This window comes from Mobula hypostoma, chromosome 15 (assembly GCF_963921235.1).
Source record: "Mobula hypostoma chromosome 15, sMobHyp1.1, whole genome shotgun sequence".
Taxonomy (NCBI): Eukaryota; Metazoa; Chordata; class Chondrichthyes; order Myliobatiformes; family Myliobatidae; genus Mobula; species Mobula hypostoma.
In genome coordinates this window covers 50029145-50052219 of record NC_086111.1, presented here as the reverse complement: position 1 = coordinate 50052219, position 23075 = coordinate 50029145, and the positions used below count along the sequence as shown (strand labels likewise).

The following is a 23075-nucleotide window of genomic DNA, read 5'->3' as shown; positions in this document are numbered from 1 at the left end:
TGAAAGTTCAAGGGGAATATTAGAGGAAGGTTTTTTTACTCAGAGAGTGGTTGGTGCGTGGAATGCACTGCCTGAGTCAGTGGTGGAGGCAGGTACACTAGTCTAATAGTCTCTTAAATTTCACAGGTATATGGAGGAATTTAAGGTGGGGGGTTATATGGGAGGCAGGGTTTAAGCGTCAGCACAACACTGTGGGCCGAAGGGTCTGTACTGTGCTGTACTGTTCTGTGTTCTATGTTCAGCCTCTCTCATGGAAATCTTATGAGCAACAATTAAGAGGTGGGTGGGCATCTTCTCAAACTCATTGATTCATAAGACCAAAGAGCTGTTAGTGGTTGTAGAATACACATTCTGGTGCTACTTGGACACGTCTTCAGTGATGAACCCGGGGTCATAGGGTGTTACGGGTCTTTAATCATCAGACATCCTTGACCGGACAACCCAGCTGGGGGTGATCAGCCCCCGACTTGTGTCCAATCGGCGCACTAATCCACGGATCCCCCCTCCGGACCCACAGTCACCATGAGGCCTTTTCAGCAGCCTCCAGAATGCTCTTGGTGGCTCTTCTGCACTGCAGTCCCTTAACTCCAAGGAGTTTTAGGATCCGCTGTAATGAATGGCCAGCAAAGCCCCGGCACCCAACTTCGACTGGCTCACAGCGAGCTCTCCAGCCATTGCTCCAGCATTGTGCAACAAGATCTGTGTATCTAGCCCTCTTGCACTCGTTGGTCTCTTCAATCCGGTCTTCCCAGAGGACAGTAAGTTCCAGCAGGACCACTTGCTTTGTAGACTCCAATATTAACACTATGTCCGGGCAGAGCAGAGCAGCTGCTATGTCCTTTGGGAACTTGAACTGCCTCCCAAGGTCGACCTGGAGCTGCCAGTCTCGTGCAGTGGCAAGAAGTCCTCCCGAGGAGCTAGGCTGATGTTGAGCCTTCTCCCCCGCTCTAATAAAGGTGATAGACTGTTTGAGAGCATGCTGATTTTTGCTGTCTTGAATCGCTCTGCTGATTGCGTCCACCATAGACCTTAGGACCTTAGTAAGTAATGGATCATACCAGGTCCACGTTGAGGCCAAACAATGGAGGCCATGGATCATTGTGACAGCCACATCTCTTTCATTGTCTCTATTAGTTCATTCAGTTTACAATATCTTATCAATTTACATTAGTTTGCATGAATGCTTGTACATTCTCCCCCCCAAAAAAAAATCAAGGATGCAGCTTAATTATGCCCTTCAATTCTTATAATTGCTGGCAAGTCAGATCAATCTTTTTTAAAATCTCCCACCTAATAAACAATAAAACAACATATAAAAAAAAGTGAACAGCAGAAACAGCAAGGTGGATGACAGCAAATGGAAGACCACGTGTTGTCTTTCAATGCACTGTTAAAATGCATTGTCTAAGCTATCTTCACTGGTCTATTTTGGGGGTGATTTCATGTAAAAACAAGAAGCCCTCTCTGAGCCTTATGCAATCAATCAGGTCATGCCATGGGGGAGGGGACGTTTGGGGAAAAAGGTTTAGAAAATAAATGTTTATGAGATTCTATAAAACATAGATGTAGCGCTGTATTTCTCTTGATGTTATTACTGTAAACATTACATTTATATACAGTTTAAACATTATATTTTTAAATACATCAAATTCCAGTAGTTCTGTTTTGTCAACTGTGAAGAAAGTTAAATTAACTGATTCCTCCTTAGTACACGCAGTAGTGTGTAACACAAAATTTTGGTTGCAAGACAAAATGGTGTCTGCCTGGAATGTGGTAATAACCTGAAGATGTGCACATTTGAGATTAGATTGTAGTGAAGAATGTTTTCTTCCTTGCAGACTAGCTGTCTCTATTTCTAAGTTATGTGCTCAGGCCATAGGTCTCAAGAGACAAGAAAGTACAGGCTGATACCACTAGGGGATGGAAAAGTACAGGAGTAAAAGTTATGTTAGATACTGGTAAGGTGGAAAAAGAGACAGAGAGAAGGCTGTGTGAAAGGTAATTGAACATCTTCAGGATTATGTAGATTGGTTCACTGATTGGCTGTTGAGTATTACTTTGTTTCCTTCTGCATTTTAAGAATCTATTTCTTTCTGTATTTTATTTTTTATATAACTCTAATAAAGTAGTCCCTATAACCTTCCAAATGTGTATATCACCTCCCTTATTTGCAGATACCTCTTGATGCTGAATCAGGGAAGAACAAGCTGATTTACAAGCACTTTTCTTTCCCATACAAAATTCTTTCTTCTGTGTAGCCTGATCAAGCTAAAATACTAGTTAGATGTACAACAAGGATGAGCTACAGAATTCTTGGATTTATCTATTATTCCTGAACTTGTCCAGTGATTGCTATTCTATAAAATAATTTGCAATAATAACAAATAGGTCAATTTAAATAAATCTTCCATTACTTACGTGATTGCTTGTTATCCTTGGGTAACTGCATTTTGTTTCTCTGACAGCTTCCTTCCAGTATATAAACGTAGCTCTTCACTTCTTTGTCAAAAACCTGAAACAACAAGTATCTTTTAAGGTATAAAACATCCTAAGTATGCTCATTTAACTTTTACAAATAAAATAAAATGTTCTGAAATACAGTAAGAAAAAGCAATGGCAAACTTTATGGATTAGCAGAAACCACAGTCAATATGCTACTACCATCTGCAAAAACCTATAACAGTTTAACAAAATAAATCTGCTTCTCAGAAGCAGATGGTATACCCAGGAAAATGGATTATGTTTTTCTCCAGTCTAAAATTGGTACCAAAGGAGCTACTAGACTACTTGGCGAGCTCCCCCCGCCCCAACCCACTCTAACTTGTGAGAATATTAACATCAGAAGTTACAAATGAAAAGAAGTAAAATGAACGATTTAAAAGGCTTTATATTTTTATGCATTATCACCTACCATAATGGTTAATCCTAAATGTTCTGCAATTTACGGTCAATTGCTTTTATACATCCAGCAGCAATAACATTAAAAGCTCACTGAGCATCCAATCACATCAAAATATCCTCACATGTATTGAACTAGGTAGACAAAGATACAATTACAAATTGAATTTAGAAGTTGCAGCTGAATATTTCAGATAGCAACTGAACTGTCAAACTTTAAAACAATAAAAACTTATGTTGTTCATTATTTTGAAATATTTTTAAAATATTTTTATGAAATGTACAAAATTATTTTAGGGCTAGAGAAATTATTAAACAGTGTGTTAGTATATAATATCATTGAAAAAACAATCCAACATTTCAAATACAGTTGATTCCAGTTAATTGGAATACATCAGGACCAGTACATTTTGGCCCAATTAAGTGGCTGCCCCAATTAGCAGAAGTTTCATGAAAATAATTTAAAGGGTATATAAAAGCTAAACTGTCATTTAACTGAGTAAAAAAGTATAAATTTCAATAAAATACGAAACAAATTAGGATACACCAATACAGTACTATAAAATTGTATTAATTTCTAATAGTCATCGATAGAGGAATTCATTCAGTGTACGCTGCCACGTTCTTTTGATTGACTGTAAATGAACAAAATCAGCACAGATACTAGTGCAGATAATAGACATCCTGCATACAATCCTTTGACATTTGCATCCTCCAAATCTTCATTTTCATTGTAATACTAAAGATGATTATTGATACCTTCAAATTCCTTATAGTTCTTAACTTATTGACAAAGTTAAATTGCTTCATTTTCGCTCCTAGCCATTTCTGGCATTTCCAAGCCTGAACACTTGAAACGACAGTGAGCAGAGTAGTTCTGAATTGTCTTGCTGCTTATTTTTCATCAACTATCAGTGAGAAAAATCACTGCTTTTTGAAGAGAAACACACAACTGATGCCATTTTAAAACTTTTAGCTCTAAGCACAGCATAGTCTCTAGCGGTTACACAAGTGCACATGACTGATGCTAGTTGGAAACTGGCAACAGTCTCCCTTCCCAACTAAACAGCATGGTGTCCCAAATAAACAATGGGTATCCCGCTTATTTTCTTGATTAGTTTTTGCTCTTTAAGAGTTGTCCCGAATAAGCTGCTGCCCCAATCAATTGTTGGCCAATTAACCAGGCTCCACCGTATTTCAAAATCCAGTTCATAAATACTTTAGTTCATGCATTTTCCATCAATTCTGTTGGAAAAGACTAACACCAGAAGTGAAAGTCAGCACAGAAGGTTGCTTCGTTACATTGAGGAGAAGAAAAACAGACTAGTGATTACATTACAGAGCACCGGCATTCAGTCCAGAGAAGCAATCTTGTGCTTTCTGTTGCCTGCCACTTTTATTCTCCATCACACTCCCAACCCTGACCTGTGGCCTCCTGTATTTTATAATGAGCCCCAATGGAAGCCTGAGGCCTTCCAGAGCCAACAATGAATTCCCAACTTCCAATAGCTTACTTTCTCTGCTATCTACCTGTGATATTGGCCCCATTTCTTTTCATATCTCATCATCAGTACATCCTGACCTATTATTAGCTTAAAATCACAAACAGGGTTACACTTCTTTATTGCCCTTCAACTCAACTTATTAGTAGCTCATCCCCACAGAATGCACGGCTTCAACCAACCACACAATCTTATCCATCTCTCAGCCCACCTTCTCTCTAACTTTAAAACTAACTCCCCCACCCAACCAACCCATCCCAGTTTTAACTCAGAATCTTTCAATTGAAGCATTACTTTGGCTTTTAATCTTTCAAGCATCTGGGACTAGATCAGAAAGATATCTAGTTCAGTATAGACAAATTGGCCAAAGGACCTGTTTCAGATCTCTGGCACCTGCATTTTTTCCCCCCTGAAGTTTCAGTGCATTTCAGAATGCTGAGAATCTCACAACCAACATTACTATCAAATCAAGATTAATGGGTGAATCATAGTTTTAGTATTCAAAAAGCTTTGTAGCGCAAAGGAGCAGATGTTCTGCTAGCCCAGTTTCACTATTAGCCTGCCATTGCAGATCACAGTCTTTCTTTGAGTATGGACCTGGGGCAAGTCTATCACTTAGAGGCCATCCCCCGTGGTTTCAGCACACCCAACATATTGCAGGAAACACCCAGTGGCTCAGGCAACATCTTTAGAAAGAGAAACAGTTAACACTTCAGATTGTGAGCACTGGGATATAATGGAAACAAGTTAAAATAAATTAATGCCATAGTTAGGATCAGTTTATACTTTATGTAATGAATTACTAACAGAAAATCAATGGAACATGCAACAGAGCAGAGTACACTAATTGAAAAAGAACAAAAATGATCAAAGGCAAAAATTAACAGAAGGAAAACAGAAGTTACCCAAAGTTGGAGAATTTGGTAATCAGTTTGGAAGGCTGCAATGTGCTTTCTGATTGAAGATGAGATGTTGTTCCTGAAGCTTGTATTGAGACTTGTAACAGTGCAGAAGACCACAGGCAGAATAATCCAAGTGGGAATGGGATGGTGAATTTAAATGGCAGGCTGCTGGAAGCTCAATTTCACTCCTGCAGATTGAATGCAGGAACAAAGACATCAAAAGGCCCAGCTGCTACTCATTTATGTTTTCAAAATGTCAATGCTTCTGACTACAGTTAACAAAATCTTTTAGAAACATTAAATGCGATGCAGTGATACTGAGTAATGTCAGAGCAACTCCTCTGCAGAATTAATAGCTTCGATCAAAAGCAAAATATTTCAAATATTGGGAAAATGAAATATAGCATTGGAATAACTCAGTAGGTCAAGAAGCATCAGTATCAAGAGAAAAATTTTGGACTAATTCCTTTTTCCCAATTCAAAGGCTTAAATAGGAGTATGTTTGTGTGCATGTGGGATTGGGTTGATTCTCTGTCTCTCATTGATAAAGGATAAAAGTTATATCCAAACACATTAAACATAATTATGATCAACTGAAATCAAAATTTATTTACTCAATCCATCAGCTATTTTCTTTCCACTTAGTTAAGTAACAATGAGTGGATAGGCTAAAGGACGAGTTTAGAAAAACAAATAGTAGCACAATTACCTTCTGCCCCATAATCAATTCTATATTTACAGCAACATGGTTGATATTTTACTTCCTTTCAACATTACCTTGAAAGGCACAGAGCTGCATCAAACCAGAGTGAGTTACAGACCTTCCTTTCTTTAAATAATGTTGTTAATAGAGTGTTCTTTGAGGAACTAATGCCCATTTCACCCATTCCTGCTGACTTTTTAACCACACCCTTATGGAATGTGTGCACGTCTTAATTAAGCAGCACATCTATTTCTCTATTATGCTTCATTAAGCCCCATTGGCAAATGATGTAATTCATCCCATGCCAAATGACATCAGGGTTCCAGTTCTTAAAAAGAAACCTGACCACTGAAGCATACAATTGCCTGAACTCCTCATGAAGTAGTCTAGGCATGGGCCCAGCCTTCAAATTCAGTGACACTGAACTCATTTTAGTAAAAGTGGTAACGAGACTCAAAATAAGACATTAAAATAAGTTGGGAAAGGGACCACAACTGAATACCCTGAACTGGAACAGTACCAAAACACACCCTGTGACCTCATTTAGTTACATTGAGTACTGCAGTGTTCATTGTATTTATTGTTAGTATTTATCGCCATATATACTGCTTACCGTGCACTTCACATGAATTTTATTGCACCTGGTACATATGATAATAAACTAATCTAATGCCCTCAAATTCCATCTGACATTAAGAAATGAATCACAAACCATCTCAATAACTACTATTGCTCCTCTTCTTGCTGCTGGAGAGCTTTCTGCAAGGAATAAGCCCTTGTCTAAATTCTGGACCATATAGCCAAAAAAAACCAGAGGAGCGTAGCACTATAAGACACAAGTCACATGTGGACAATCCCAAGCACAGAAATAATCACTGCAAGGAAATTGATGGCACTCCCCACCAGACTTTGGTAAGAAGTTGACTCCATTTGTAACACAGCTGACTTTTAGAATTAAAGAGAATTCATAGGTGGAAGGATTACCTCCTGTTACCCAAGACCTTTGGTTTTATAGAGTAGCAGAAATATCATTGGCAATGAATGTTGCCCGAGACTTCAAGCCAGGGAAACTTCCTGTAATCATCACACTGATAAGAAATTTCATCTTGTAGGTCACAGACAATTAGGATAGATGTTACAATCCACATGGGAACCCTGAAGCTCAAAGCACCATGCAAATGACATCCATAACTCCCTAAACTGTGAGGAAGCCAAGAACCTTTCTAAAGTCTGCATGCCTGGCATGACAAATTTTTATCTATGCAATGAACAGCAGATAATAACATTATCTGGAGTACATTCCAAATGTAGTGCATTGAGATGTAATAATGCAGATCACTACCAGTTTCAGGGGGAGAAAGGAGATCCTCCTATTCTAACCATACCATAAGTTATTTCTTAGCTCCTAAAACAATTTTAAATACACTTCAAATTTAGTTTGGTCCATTTGCAAATTCTGCATCATGCTTGCAATTCTGCAACATTTTTACATTTTAGTAAGGCAGTCAAAAAGAAGTTACTTGGATGGAGTGAGGTATTCAAAACAAATTAAAACTACACTTCAAAATCCATTGCACCAAAGACCTAAACATGCTGGCATACATGTGGGCTGGACTGTTACTTTATACATAGTCAAAGGAACATAATCCAGTCTCTAAAACTAAATTACCCACCATTGACAATGAATAGACAATAAGTACACTTATTTACACAAACCTGACTTAATACTTTTGTAAGACTTTTTTTTGGTTCCATTTAGCAGTTTATCACTGCCCAAGCCTGTAGGGAGCTTTGAACAGCTGATTAATGAGCTGCTGTCTGTCTTCTCTTATTTAATCCAACTAATTTACTGTATTGATTTGGTCTCTAACTGTCACTAAAACAGAATGTTGATCAGCACTACATCAGGAATGTAAATAGTACTGTTTAGTACTGGGCATTTTTGGCTCAGAGAGGAAGTTGAAGATTAAATTAAAAAGAAAATTAAAGCTTCAATAAAACAAGAAGAAGGAGGTGGCAAATAAGCAAATTAATTGATTATTTAAACTAGCAAGCAGCAATAATAAAACAGATAACTCATGGGGATCTGTCACATTCATGAGATGTGGTCCTTAGCAAAAACTACCAAAAAACATATCAACACACTCAAAATGCTGAAGGAACTCAACAGGTCAGGCAGCATCTAAGGATGAAAAAGAACAGTCGACATTTCATAGAACACAGATTGCACTGCACAGTACAAGGTGTTCAGCCCATGATGTTGTGCTGAACTTTTGACTTACTCGGCTATCAAACCCTTCCCTCCCGAATAGCCCTCAATTTTTCTTTTATGCATGTGCCTATCTAAGAGGCTTAAATCTCCCTAGTATACCTGTCTCTACTGCCACCCTCGGCAGCATGTTTCATCTATCTACCACTCTGTGTAAAATTCCCTATACTTTCCTCCAATCACCATAAAAATTATCCCCTCATATCTTCCACTGTCATCACCTCTCATCCTCTTTCACTCCACTGAGAAAAGCTCTAGCTCACTCAACTTAGCTTCAGTACATGGAATTATAAATAATAAATCTGCAGATGCTGGAAATCCAAGCAACACACACACAAAATGCTGGAGGAACTCAGCAGGCCAGGCAGCATCTATGGAGAAAAATAAAGTTGATGTTTCGAGCCGAGACCCTTCATCAGGACTAGAGAAAAAAAAGATGAGGAGTCAGAGTAAGAAGATGACGGGAGGGAGAAACATAAAGTGATAGGTGAAACTGGGAGGGGGAGGGCTGAAGTAAAGAACTGGTAGGTTGATTGGTGAAATAGATACAGGGCTAGAGAAGGGGGAATCTGATGGGATAAGACCGAAACGTATAGAAGAAAGAAAAGGAGGAGGAGCACCAGAGGGAGGTGATGGGTAGGTAAGGAGATAAGGTGAGAGGAGGAAATGGAAATGGGAAATGGTGAAGGATGGGGTGTATATCCTCCCGCCACCCCACCATGGATAGGTTTCCTCTTGTCTTCACTTACCACCCCACCAGCCTCCACATCCAGCACATAATTCTCCATAACTTCTGCCATCTTCAACAGGATCCCATCACTAAGCACATCTTTCCATCCCCTCCCCAACTTCCTGCAGGGATCACTCCCTACGCAACTCCCTTGTCCACTGGTCTCTCCCCACTGACCTCCCCCGGCACATCCTTGCAAGCGGAACAAGTGCTACACCTCCTCCTTCACTGGCACTCAGGGCCCCAAAAAGTCCTTCCAGCTGAGATGACACTTCACCTGTGAGCCTGTTGGGGTCATCTACAGTATCTGGTGCTCCCAGTGTGGCCTCCTGTATGTCAGTGAGACCTGACATAGATTGGGAGACAGCTTTGCCGAGCACCTATGCTCCGCCCACCAGAAAAAGCGGGATCTCCCAGTGGCCTCCATTTTAATTCCACTTCCTATTCCCATTCAGACATGCTAGTACATGACCCTCTCTACTGTTGCGATGAGTCCACACTCAGGTTGGAGGAGTAACGCCTTATATTCTTTCTGGGTAGCCTCCAACCTGAAGGTGTGAACATCAATTTCTCGAACTTCAGGTAATCCTTCTCTCTCCAACTTCACCATTTCGCTGTCTCACCTTATCTCCTTATCTGCACGTCACCTCCCTCTGGTGCCCCTTTCCCACTTCTTCAGCTGTCTCTTTCACCAATCAACTTCCCAGCTCTTTACTTCACCCCTCCCCCGTTTTCACCTATCACCGTGTGCTTCTTCCTCCCCTCCTCCCACCTTCTTACTCTGACTCCTTGTCTTTTTTTCTCCAGTCCTGATGTAGGGTCTTGGCACCGAAATGTCGACTGAACTCTTTTCCATAGATGCTATCTGCTGAGTTCCTCCAGCATTTTGTGTGTGTTACATGGATTATGATGTTTTTTGCCATTACAGAGATATGGTTGCATGAGGCACAGGCTGACATATTAATGTTCCTGGGTTTCATTGTTTTACATGCGAAGGGAGGGTGGTGTAAAAGAAGAGGCATTGCACTACTTATAAGACATGTTCTCTAAACCAGGCAGCATCCTCTCCACCCTCTCTAAAGCTTCCACATCCAGAGCCGAACATAATAATCCAAGTGTCATCTAACCAGAGTTTTATAGAGCTTCAACATTACCTCGCTGCTCTTTAACTCAATCCTCTGTCTAATGAAGGCTAACACTCCATACATTCTCTCAACCACCCTCTCAACTTGAGCAGCAACTAAGGATTTATAGATCCCTCTGTTCTTCCAAACTGCTAAGAATCTTTCCATTTACCCTGTACTCTGTTTTCAAGTTCAACCTTCTAAAGTTTATCACTTCAAACTTTTCCAGACTGAACTCCATCTGTCACTTCTCAGCTGAGCTGTGTCTATTAATGTCTCACTGAAACGTAAAACAACTTTCGACATAATACCACAATGTCATCTGCCCACCCAGCCCACAGTTTCACTTAGTAATCTAAGCCATTTACAACAATCAAAAAGAGCAGGGGTCGCAGAGCAGATCCCTGAGGAACACCACTGATTACAAACCTCAGGCAGAATAGACTCCGTCTACTACCACACTCTGTTTTCTGTGGGAAGCCATTTCCTAATCCATGCAGATAAGTTTCCCTGGATCCCATGCCTCCTCATACCCTGAATACCCTACTGAGTACCTGAAATACCTTACTAAAATCCCTATATACCGCATCCACTGCTCTACCTTCATCAATTTGTTTTGTCACTTCCTCGAAGTATTCTACCAGGTTCATGAGGCACAACCTGCCCCTCACAATGCCATGCTAACTCTGTCTAATCAGATGATGCCTTTCTAAATGCTCATAAAATAAGATTCCAGAAAAACAACAGGAATTCTGCAGATGCTGGAAATTCGAGCAACACACATCAAAGTTGCTGGTGAACGCAGCAGACCAGGCAGCATCTGTAGGAAGAGGTGCAGTCGACGTTTCAGGCCGAGACCCTTCGTCAGGACTAACCGAAGGAAGAGTGAGTAAGGGATTTGAAAGTTGGAGGGGGAGGGGAAGATGCAAAATGATAGGAGAAGACAGGAGGGGGAGGGATAGAGCAAAGAGCTGGACAGGTGATAGGCAAAAGGGGATACGAGAGGATCATGGGACAGGAGGTCCAGGAAGAAAGATGGGGGGGGGACCCAGAGGATGGGCAAGAGGTATATTCAGAGGGACAGAGGGAGAAAAAGGAGAGTGAGAGAAAGAATGTGTGCATAGAAATAAGTAACAGATGGGGTATGAGGGGGAGGTGGGGCCTTAGCGGAAGTTAGAGAAGTCGATGTTCATGCCATCAGGTTGGAGGCTACCCAGACGGAATATAAGGTGTTGTTCCTCCAACCTGAGTGTGGCTTCATCTTTACAGTAGAGGAGGCCGTGGATAGACATGTCAGAATGGGAATGGGATGTGGAATTAAAATGTGTGGCCACTGGGAGATCCTGCTTTCTCTGGCGGACAGAGCGTAGATGTTCAGCAAAGCAGTCTCCCAGTCTGCGTCGGGTCTCGCCAATATATAAAAGGCCACATCTGGAGCACCGGACGCAGTATATCACCCCGGTCGACTCACAGGTGAAGTGTTGCCTCACCTGGAAGGACTGTTTGGGGCCCTGAATGGTGGTAAGGGAGGAAGTGTAAGGGCATGTGTAGCACTTGTTCCGCTTACACGGATAAGTGCCAGGAGGGAGGTCAGTGGAGAGGGATGGGGGGGACGAATGGACAAGGGAGTTGCGTAGGGAGCGATCCCTGCGGAATGCAGAGAGGGGGGGGAGGGAAAGATGTGCTTAGTGGTGGGATCCCGTTGGAGGTGGCGGAAGTTACGGAGAATAATATGTTGGACCTGGAGGCTGGTGGGGTGGTAGGTGAGGACCAGGGGAACCTTATTCCTAGTGGGGTGGTGGGAGGATGGAGTGAGAGCAGATGTACGTGAAATGGGGGAGATGTGTTTAAGAGCAGAGTTGATAGTGGAGGAAGTGAAGCCCCTTTCCTTCAAAAAGGAAGACATCTCCCTCGTCCTAGAATGAAAAGCCTCATCCTGAGAGCAGATGCGGCGGTGACGGAGGAATTGCGAGAAGGGGATGGCGATTTTGCAAGAGACAGGGTGAGAAGAGGAATAGTCTCTTCTCACCCCACCAGCCTCCGGGTCCAACATATTATTCTCCGTAACTTCCGCCACCTCCAACGGGATCCCACCACTAAGCACATCTTTCCCTCCCCCCCTCTCTCTGCATTCCGCAGGGATCGCTCCCTACGCAACTCCCTTGTCCATTCGTCCCCCCCATCCCTCCCCACTGATCTCCCTCCTGGCACTTATCCGTGTAAGCGGAACAAGTGCTACACATGCCCTTACACTTCCTCCCTTACCACCATTCAGGGCCCCAAACAGTCCGTCCAGGTGAGGCAACACTTCACCTGTGAGTCGACTGGGGTGATATACTGCGTCCGGTGCTCCAGTTGTGGCCTTTTATATATTGGCGAGACCCGACGCAGACTGGGAGACTGCTTTGCTGAACATCTACGCTCTGTCCGCCAGAGAAAGCAGGATCTCCCAGTGGCCACACATTTTAATTCCACATCCCATTCCCATTCTGACATGTCTATCCACGGCCTTCTCTACTGTAAAGATGAAGCCACACTCAGGTTGGAGGAACAACACCTTATATTCCATCTGGGTAGCCTCCAACCTGATGGCATGAACATCGACTTCTCTAACTTCCGCTAAGGCCCCACCTCCCCCTCGTACCCCATCTGTTACTTATTTTTATGCACACATTCTTTCTCTCACTCTCCTTTTTCTCCCTCTGTCCCTCTAAATATACCTCTTGCCCATCCTCTGGGTCCCCCCGCCGTCTTTCTTCCCGGACCTCCTGTCCCATGATCCTCTCGTATCCCCTTTTGCCTATCACCTGTCCAGCTCTTGGCTCTATCGCTCCCCCTCCTGTCTTCTCCTATCATTTTGGATCTCCCCCTCCAACTTTCAAATCCCTTACTCACTCTTCCTTCAGTTAGTCCTGACGAAGGGTCTCGGCCTGAAATGTCGACTGCACCTCTTCCTACAGAAGTTTCCAGAAAGTTTTTTTTTCTTCCTTTATCGATTTGTACATAGCTAGTGCAGTGAGAGTGGATCTAGGCTCAGTGATATGTTCTTTGTGTGAGATATGGGAATTCTGGGACACCTCCAGTTCCTGACAACTACATCTGCACAAAGTGCATTGAACTGCAGCTCTAAAGAGACCACATTAAAGAACTGGAGCTACAATGCAATGACCTTCTGCTCATATGAGAGAATGAGGTGATAGATAAGAGCTACAGAGATGTAGTTACCACCAAGTTGCAGGAGGCAGGTAGCTGGATGACTGTCAGAAAGGGGAAAAGGGAATAGTCAGTCAGTGCAGAGTACCCCTGTGGCCATCCCCCTCAATAATAAGTATAACACTTTGGATATTGTTTGCTGGGGGAAGGTGGGCAGAGAAGGAAGATGACCTACCAGGGGAAGCCATAGCAACCAGCTCTCTGGCACTGAGCCTGTCTCAGGCTCAGAAGGGAAGGAGAGAGAAAAGGAGTGCAGTAGTGACAGGGGATTCCATAATTAGAGGAGCAGACAAGAGATTCCATGGAACTGAAAGAGGCACTCGGATAGTATGTTGCCTGCCAGGTGCCAGGGATGCCTCAGCTCAGGGGTCCACAGCAGTCTAAAGAAGGAGGGTGAGTTGTGGAAAGTTGTGGTACAAATTGACCCAACGACGTAGGAAGGAGAAAGGAGGCGGGATCCTGAAAAGAGAATATAGGAAGTTAGATAGAAAGCTGAAAAGCAGGACCTCCAAGACTGCTGCCCGTGCCTTGCACCAGTAAGGTTTAGAATGGGATGATCTGACAGATAAAGGTGTGATTGAGAAATTGACGTAGGGGGCAGAGTTTCAGATTTCTGGACCTTTGGAATCTCTTCTGGAGAAAGAAGGACCTATACAAAAAGGACAGATTATACCTGAATCCAAGGGGGACCAACAGTCTTCCGAGCAGGTTTGCTAAAGCTGTTGGGAGCACTCAAACTAATTTGGCAGGGGGATGGGAACCAGAGAGAAATTGCAGTGTGCAGTGAGACTATGAAGGACGGGAAAATGATAGGGCAAAATTGAAAAAAGTAGAATGAGTTGCTGAGTAACAAGGAGCCAAAAACAAAAAAACCAAAGGGGGAAAAAATCAAAAAGGGTGACAAATACAGGACTGAAGGTCCTTTTGAATGCACGCAGTACATGGAATAACGTAGATGATCCTGTAGCACAGTTAGAGATTGGCAGGCATGACATTGAGGGCATCACTGAATTGTTGCTGAAAGAAGATCATTGTTGGGAGCTTAACATGCAAGGATACACCTTGTTTCGAAAGGACAGGTAGGTTGGGGGAGGGGTTGGATTGGCTGTCTACTGATAATAAATTAAATCAAATACTTAAAAGAAGGTGATATAGGATCTAAAGATGTAGAATTCTTGTGGATGGAGTTAAGAAATTGCAAGAGTAAGAAGACCCCAATGGGAGACAAATGCAGGCCTCCAAATAGTAGCCAGGATGTGGGATACAAATTACAACAGGAGATAGATGTAGGGTTCTCAGCAATATTAACTGTAATGGTAACTGTTAACTGCTAATAATAAAATGGCTTCTCTATAGGGTTATCATGAAATGGCTTTTCTGTAATGTGAACTGATGAGGTAATGTTCTTTGCAGCTGAAATGTTTGGGTTATAGTTATAGATAACAGGGAACTAACCAATGGAAATCATGTTATTCTACCTGTATGTGTGGGAACCTGGGTGAGTGCGCGGGAGATCGGCGAGGAGAGGCGAAGAGGAAGGACGTGCAGGATGCACGCTGGTAGACCACCATGGTTGGTCCCAGTCCAAGGGTCGTGGAGTTTGGAGGAAATCGAATGGTGGATCGAGGACATTGCGTGAGCTCCAATATGGTGCAAGAACTGTATAATCCCTATTTTTGGTGCCTTTTTATTTTATATTTTTGTTTCTCTACTAACCCCATAGTCACAGTAAAATTTATAAAGTGTAATCATTTAAACATACATTGTGTACTGTCTATTTTACGTTGTGGGTTGTACCGGACTGTATTACGCAGCATCTACACAAACGTGAGACACAGTTTGGCGGGCAGACCCAGGTTTCCCCTAGACGAACGTGGGTTGATAGAGCTGAGTGTTACATAGAAAAGGCATGTAAAAAGAGCAATGTTGCGATATTCATAGCAGATTTCAATATTCAGGTAGATTGAGAAAGTCAGGTTGGTGTTGGATCCCAAGAGAGGGAATTTGTAGAATGCCTACGAGATGGCTTTTTTGTGTAGCTTGTGGTTGAGCCTACTAGGAGAAAGGTAATTGTGGATTAGTGTTAAATAATGACCCAGATTTGATTAAGGAGCTAAAGGTAAAGGAACCCTTGGAAGGCAATGATCATAAAATGATAGCATTCACCCAACAGTTTGAGAGGGAGAAGCTAAAATCAGACGTATCAGTATTATGGTGGAGTAAAGGGAATTACTGAGGCATGGTAGAGGAGCTGGCCAAAGTTGATTGAAAGGGGGCCCTGGCAGTGATGACAGCAGAATAACAATGGCTGAAGTTTCTGAGGGTATTTTGAAAGGCACAAGAATTGAATTGAATGGAATTGATTTTGTTACTTATATCCTCCATATACATGAGTAAAAAACTTCATGTTACATCTCTGTCTAAATATATAAATTATAGTAATTTATAATAAATAGTATGTACAACTAGACAGTCAATATAACATAGAAATACAATTGTGTCAGCATGAATTAAGCAGTCTGGTGGCCTGGTGGAAGAAGCTGTCTTGGAGCCTGTTGGTCCTAACTTTTATGCTGTGGTACTGTTTCCCAGATAGCAACAGCTGAAATAGTTTGTGGTTGGGGTGACTTGGGTTTGCAATGATCCTTTGGACCCTTTTTACACACCTGTCTTTGTAAATATCCTGAATAGTAGGAAGTTCACATCTACAGATGTGCTGGGCTGTCTGCACCACTCTCTGCAGAGTCCTGCAATTGAGGGAAGTACAATTCCCATACCAGATAGTGATGCAGCCAGTGAGGATGCATTCAATTGTGCCCCTATAGAACGTTCTTAGGATTCGGTGGGGGTGGGGGGCTGGGTCATACCAAGCTTCTTCAACCATCTGAGGTAAAAGAGGCACTGTTATGCCTTTTTTACCACACAGCCAGTATGGACAGACCATATGAGATCCTCGGTGATGTTTATGCCAAGGAATTTAAAAGCTGTTAACCTTCTCAACCCCAGATCTATCGATGTCAATAGGGGCTTATCTGTCTCCACTCCTCCTGTAGTCCATAGCTAGTTCCTTTGTTTTTGCGACATTGAGGGAGAGATTGTTTTCTTGACACCACTGTGTCAGGGTGATGACTTCTTCTCTGTAGGCTACCTCATGATTATTAGAGATTTGGCCAATCAGTGTAGTGTTGTCAGCAAATTTAATTAGCAGATTGGAGTTGTGGGTGGCAACAGTCATGAGTATACAGAGAGTAAATAAAGGGGCTTAGTACACAGCCCTGAGGGGCACCTGTGTTGAGGGTCAGAGGGGCAGAAGTGAGGGAGACCACTCTTACCACCTGCCGGTGATCTGACAGGAAGTCCAGGATCCAGCTACACAAGGCAGGGTGAAGGCTGAGGTCTCTGAGGTTCTTGTTGAGCCTGAAGGGAATTATGGTGTTGAATGCTGAACTGTAGTCCAAGAACAGCATTCTCACATAAGCACCCTTCTTCTCCAGATGTGCAAGGGTAGATACATCCCAAAAGTAGTAGTAATATTCAAAAGGAGGATAACACAACCATGGCTGACAAGACAGCATAAAAGCAAAAGAGAGCATGTAATATAGCAAAAATTAGTGGCAAATTAAAGGATTGGGAAGCTTTTAAAAACTAACAGAAGGCAACTAAAAAAGCCATAGAGAAAAGATGAAATATGAAGTTGAGCTGTCTAATAATATAAAAGGGGATACCAATTTGTTTTCATATATGTAAAGAGGAAAAGAAAGCGAGAGTGGATATCAGCCCACTGGAGAGGTAAGTAATGGGGGACAAAGAAATAGTGAAGTGACTTAATAAATATTTTGCATTGGTCTCTACTGTGGAAGACACTAGCAGTATGCCAGAAAGTCGAATGACAGGGAGCAGAAGTGAGTGTAGTTACTATTATTAGGGAGAAGATGCTTGGAAAGCCGAAAAGTCTGAAGGTAGATAACTCATCTGGACCAGATGGACTACACCCCAGGGTTCTAAAAGAGGTAACTGAAGAGATTGTGGTTGTATTAGCAGTGATCTTTGAAGAATCACTAGATTCTGGAGGACAGGAAAATTGCAAATGTCACTCTAATTTTGAAGGGAGGGAAGTAGAAAACAAAAAGGGAATTATAGACCATGCTAGCCTGACCTCAGTGGTTGGGAAGATGTTGCCCCATTATTATGGATGACGTTTCAGGGTACTTATAAGAATATGGTAAAATAGGCCAAAGTCAGCATGGTATCCTTAATGGGAAATCTTGCCTAACAAATCTGTTGGAATTCTATGATGAAATAACAGGCAGGATAGACAAAGGAAAGCTTTGATAAAGGCTTTTGACAAGGTGCCACACATGAGGCTGCTTAACAAGATAACAGCCTATGATATTACATGAAAGATAGAAGATTGGCTAACTGGCAAGAGGCAAAGAGTGGGAATATAGGGGGTATTTTCTGGTTGGCTGCCAGTAACTAGTGTTGTTCCACAGGGGATTGTGTTGGGAGCTCTTTTCATGTTATATGTCAATGATTTGGATGGCTTCATGGCCATGTTTTAAGATGATACAAAGATAAGTGGAGGGGCAGGTAGCTTTGAGGAAGCAAGGAGTCTGCAGAAGAACTTGCACAGATTGGGAGAATGGGCAAATAAGTTGCAGATGGAATACAGTGTAGGGAAGTTTCCGGCCATGCATTTTGATGGAAGGAATAAAGCTGTAGACTATTTTCTAAACAGGAAGAAATTCAAAAATCAAAGGTGCAAAGGGATTTGGGAGTCTTCAAGCAGGATTCCCTATAGGTTAACTTGCAGGTCAAGTCAGTGGTAGGGAAGGCAAATGCAATGTTAGCATTCATTTCAAGAAGATGAGAATATAAGAGCAAGAATATAATGCTGAGACTTTATAAGTCATTGGTCAGACCATGCTTGGAGTATTATGAGTAATTTTGGGTCCTTTATGTACGAAAAGTTGTGCTGGTATTAGAGAGGGTCCAGAGAAGGTTCATGAGAATGATTCCAGGAATGAAAGAGTTGAGAAGATAACATCCCTAAACCCTCAGAAATTAGTAATTTATTCAAATGAGACTATAATCTAGGCTAGGGATACCCAACCTTTTTTACGTTATAGGCCAATACATGAAGCAAAGGGTCATGGACCCCAGGTTGTGAACTCTGAAATAGCCATAAGACAAACTTTAAAAGAAATTGCCTCTCATACAGTTAAATGTTAAGATATAGTATACTAACTTTGCTAACTTTATCTTCTCAAATGATTTTAAATGCAAATTTTCACCAAATGCATAACTGTTGCAAAGTTTAAACTAATGGCTACATACTATTCAGGCTTTGCAAATGCATCAATCAGCTAAATCAGGTTGTGTCTAAACTTCTGAAATTAGCAACATAGAAAATTACATTACCATGGTGTTAATAAAGAAGCATTAGTTTATAAGCATTGTTTTTGATTTAATAAGAAATCAACTCAGTCAATGAACTAAATAAAATGTCAGTTTTTATTCAAATACAGATTAGCTAATGTAAAGAGATTTAAAGTACTGAGAACACAGCACGGAAACAGGCCAAGGAAAACTGTAGATACAGAAATCTAAAATTAAAGCAAAATGTTGGATATTCTTAGCAGATCAGGCAGCATCTATGCAAAAAGAGTTATTGTTTAAGGTCAAAAATTCTTTCTCAGGATGTTAGAAACTGACCATTTACTGTATATAAAGAACAGTACAAACATCAACATTTATTTATTTAGAAATACTGCAAGGTGACAGGCTCCTCCAGCCCATGATCCTGCTCTACTCAATTATACCAGTGAGCTAACTAACTTGGTATATCTTTGGAAAGTGAGAGGAAACCAGAGCACCCAGAGGAAACCCACACAGTCATGGAGAGATTGTAAAAACTCCTTGCAGACAGTAGTGGAAATTGAATCCAGGATGTTGACACTGTAATAGTGTTACACTAACTGCTACGCCACTGTGCCACCCCAGATACAAACATTTCTGCTAAACCTTCAGTAATTTTATTCCCTGCTTCCCAGGGTATATATGGTCAGGCCGCAGGGATTAACTGCCTTTGGGCACCACAAGACCACCAACACCTCCTCTTTAGTAATATTGATGTTTTTCAGGCCATCAGCATTCTCTTAAATGCACGCAGCATAAGGAATAAGGTGGATGATCTTGTCGTACAGCTACAGATTGGCAGGTATGATATTGTGGCCATCACTGAGATCTGGCTAAAGGATGCATATCTCTGGGAGCTGAACGTCCAAGGATACACGGTGTATCGGAAGGATAGGAAGGTAAGCAGAGGGGGAGGCGTGGCTTTATTGGTAAGAAATGATATTAAATCATTAGAAAGAGGTGATATAGGATCGGAAGGTGCAGAATCTTTATGGGTTGAGCTAAGAAATAGCTGGGGTAAAAGGACCCTGATGGCAGTCATTTATAGGCCTCCAAACAGCTGCAGGGATGTGGACTACAAATTACAATAGGAAATAGAAAAGGCTTGTCAGAAGGGCAGTGTTATGATAATTGTGGGGGATTTTAACATGCGAGTAGATTGGGAAAATCAGGTCAGCACTGGATCTCGAGAGAGAGAATTTGTAGAATGTCTGCAAGATGGCTTTTTAGAACAGCTTGTTGTTGAACCCACTAGGGGATCGGCTGTACTGGATTGGATATTATGTAATGAACCGGAGGTGATTAGAGAGATTGAGGTGAAGGAACCCTTAGGAGACAGTGATCATAACATGATTGAGTTCACTGTGAAATTAGAAAAAGAGAAGCCGAAATCTGATGTGTTGGTATTTCAGTGGAGTAAAGAAAATTACAGTGGCATGAGAGAGGAACTGGCCAAAGTTGACTGGAAAGGGACACTGGTGGGAAAGACAGCAGAGCAGCAGTGGCTGGAGTTTATGCGAGAAATGAGAAAGGTGCAAGACAGGTATATTCCAAAAAAGAAGAAATTTTCGAGTGGAAAAAGGATGCAACCGTGGTTGACAAGAGAAGTCAAAGCCAAAGTTAAAGCAAAGGAGAGGGCATACAAGGAAGCAAAAATTAGTGGGAAGACAGAGGATGGGGAAGTTTTTAAAACCTTACAAAAGGAAACCAAGAAGGTCATTTAGAGAGAAAAGATTAATTATGAAAGGAAGCTAGCAAATAATATCAAAGAGGATACTAAAAGCTTTTTCAAGTATATAAAGAGTAAAAGACAGGTGAGAGTAGATATAGGACTGATAGAAAATGATGCTGGAGAAATTGTAATGGGAGAGAAGGAGATGGCAGAGGAACTGAACGAGTATTTTGCATCAGTCTTCACTGAGGGAGACATCAGCAGTATACCGGACACTCAAGGGTGGCAGGGAAGAGAAGTGTGCGCAGTAACAACTACGACAGAGAAAGTACTCAGGAAGCTGAATAGTCTAAAGGTAGATAAATCTCCCGGCCAGATGGAATGCACCCTCGTGTTCTGAAGGAAGTAGCTGTGGAGATTGCGGAGGCATTAGCGATGATCTTTCAAAAGTCAGCATGGATTTGTGAAAGGAAAATCATGTCTGACGAATCTCATAGAATTTTTTGAGGATGTAACTAGTAGAGTGGATAGGGGAGAACCAGTGGATGTGGTATATTTGGATTTTCAAAAGGCTTTTGACAAGGCCCCACATAGGAGATTAGTGTGCAAACTTAAAGCACACGGTATTGGGGGTAAGGTATTGGTGTGGGTGGAGAATTGGTTAGCAGACAGGAAGCAAAGAGTGGGAATAAACGGGACCTTTTCAGAATGGCAGGCGGTGACTAGTGGGGTACCGCAAGGCTCAGTGCTGGGACCCCAGTTGTTTACAATATATATTAATGACTTGGATGAGGGAATTAAATGCAGCATCTCCAAGTTTGCAGATGACACGAAGCTTGGCGGCAGTGTTAGCAGTGAGGAGGATGCTAAGAGGATGCAGGGTGACTTGGATAGGTTGGGTGAGTGAGCAAACTCATGGCAGATGCAATTTAATGTGGATAAATGTGAAGTTATCCACTTTGGTGGTAAAAATAGGAAAACAGATTATTTTCTGAATGGTGGCCGATTAGGAAAAGGGGAGGTGCAACGAGACCTGGGTGTCATTATACACCAGTCATTGAAAGTGGGCATGCAGGTACAGCAGGCGGTGAAAAAGGTGAATGGTATGCTGGCATTTATAGCAAGAGGATTCGAGTACAGGAGCAGGGAGGTACTACTGCAGTTGTACAAGGCCTTGGTGAGACCACACCTGGAGTATTGTGTGCAGTTTTGGTCCCCTAATCTGAGGAAAGACATCTTTGCCATAGAGGGAGTACAAAGAAGGTTCACCAGATTGATTCCTGGGATGGCAGGACTTTCATATGAAGAAAGACTGGATGAACTGGGCTTGTACTCGTTGGAATTTAGAAGATTGAGGGGGGATCTGATTGAAACGTATAAGATCCTAAAGGGATTGGACAGGCTAGATGCAGGAAGATTGTTCCCGATGTTGGGGAAGTCCAGAACGAGGGGTCACAGTCTGAGGATAGAGGGGAAGCCTTTTAGGACCGAGATTAGGAAAAACTTCTTCACACAGAGAGTGGTGAATCTGTGGAATTCTCTGCCACAGCAAACTGTTGAGGCCAGTTCATTGGCTATGTTTAAGAGGGAGTTAGATATGGCCCTTGTGGCTACAGGGGTCAGGGGGTATGGAGGGAAGGCTGGGGCGGGGTTCTGAGTTGGATGATCAGCCATGATCATAATAAATGGCGGTGCAGGCTCGAAGGGCCGAATGGCCTACTCCTGCACCTATTTTCTATGTTTCTATGTTTCTATGTTAAAAGTCGATAGATTCTGGCATGGTTCCGGAAGACTGGAAGATTGCAAATGTCACTCCGCTATTTAAGAAGGGGGCAAGGAAGCAAATAGGAGATTATAGACCTGTTAGCTTGATGTCGGTGGTTGGGAAGTTGTTGGAGTTGATTGTCAAGGATGAGGTTACAGTGTACCTGGAGGCATATGACAAGATAGGCAGAACTCAGCATGGATTCCTTAAAGGAAAATCCTGCCTGACAAACCCATTACAATTTTTTGAGGAAATTACCAGTAGGCTAGACAAGGGAGATGCAGTGGATGTTGTATATTTGGATTTTCAGAAGGCCTTTGTCAAGGTGCCACGCATGAGGCTACTTAACAAGAGCCAATGGAATTACGGGAAAGTTACATACGTGGATAGAGCGTTGGCTGATTGGCAGGAAACAGAGAGTGGGAATAAAGGGATCCTATTCTGTTTGGCTGCCGGTTACCAATGGTGTTCCACAGGGGTCAGTGTTGGGGCCGCTTCTTTTTACATTGTACATCAACGATTTGGATTATGGAATAGATGGCTTTGTGGCTAAGTTTGCTGATGATACAAAGATAGGTGGAGGGGCCGGTAGTGCTGAGGAAACGGAGAGTCTGCAGAGAGACTTGGATAGATTGGAAGAATGGGCAGAGAAGTGGCAAATGAAGTACAATGTTGGAAAATGTATGGTTATGCACTTTGGCAGAAAAAATAAACGGGCAGACTGTTATTTAAATGGGGAAAGAATTCAAAGTTCTGAGATGCAACGGGACCTGGGAGTCCTCGTGCAGGATACCCTTAAAGTTAACCTCCAGGTTGAGTCAGTAGTGAAGAAAGCGAATGCAATGTTGGCATTCATTTCTAGAGGAATAGAGTATAGGA

At 42.2% G+C, this 23075-nt stretch overlaps 1 protein-coding gene across 8 annotated transcripts in view; it reads right to left on the bottom strand.

Moving 5' to 3' along the window:
• The window catches only part of cfap20dc (CFAP20 domain containing), a 488877-nt gene that overhangs the window by 456892 nt on the left and 8910 nt on the right, over nucleotides 1-23075 (bottom strand). For all 8 annotated transcript variants that reach the window (XR_010020441.1, XR_010020442.1, XM_063067989.1 and 5 more), the window contains one exon: nucleotides 2419-2512. Coding sequence is in view for 5 of the 8 variants with exons in the window: in XM_063067989.1 (XP_062924059.1) it covers nucleotides 2419-2512 (94 nt within the window). In the remaining 3 variants the exon portion in view is untranslated. The remainder of the gene's footprint in view (nucleotides 1-2418; nucleotides 2513-23075) is intronic.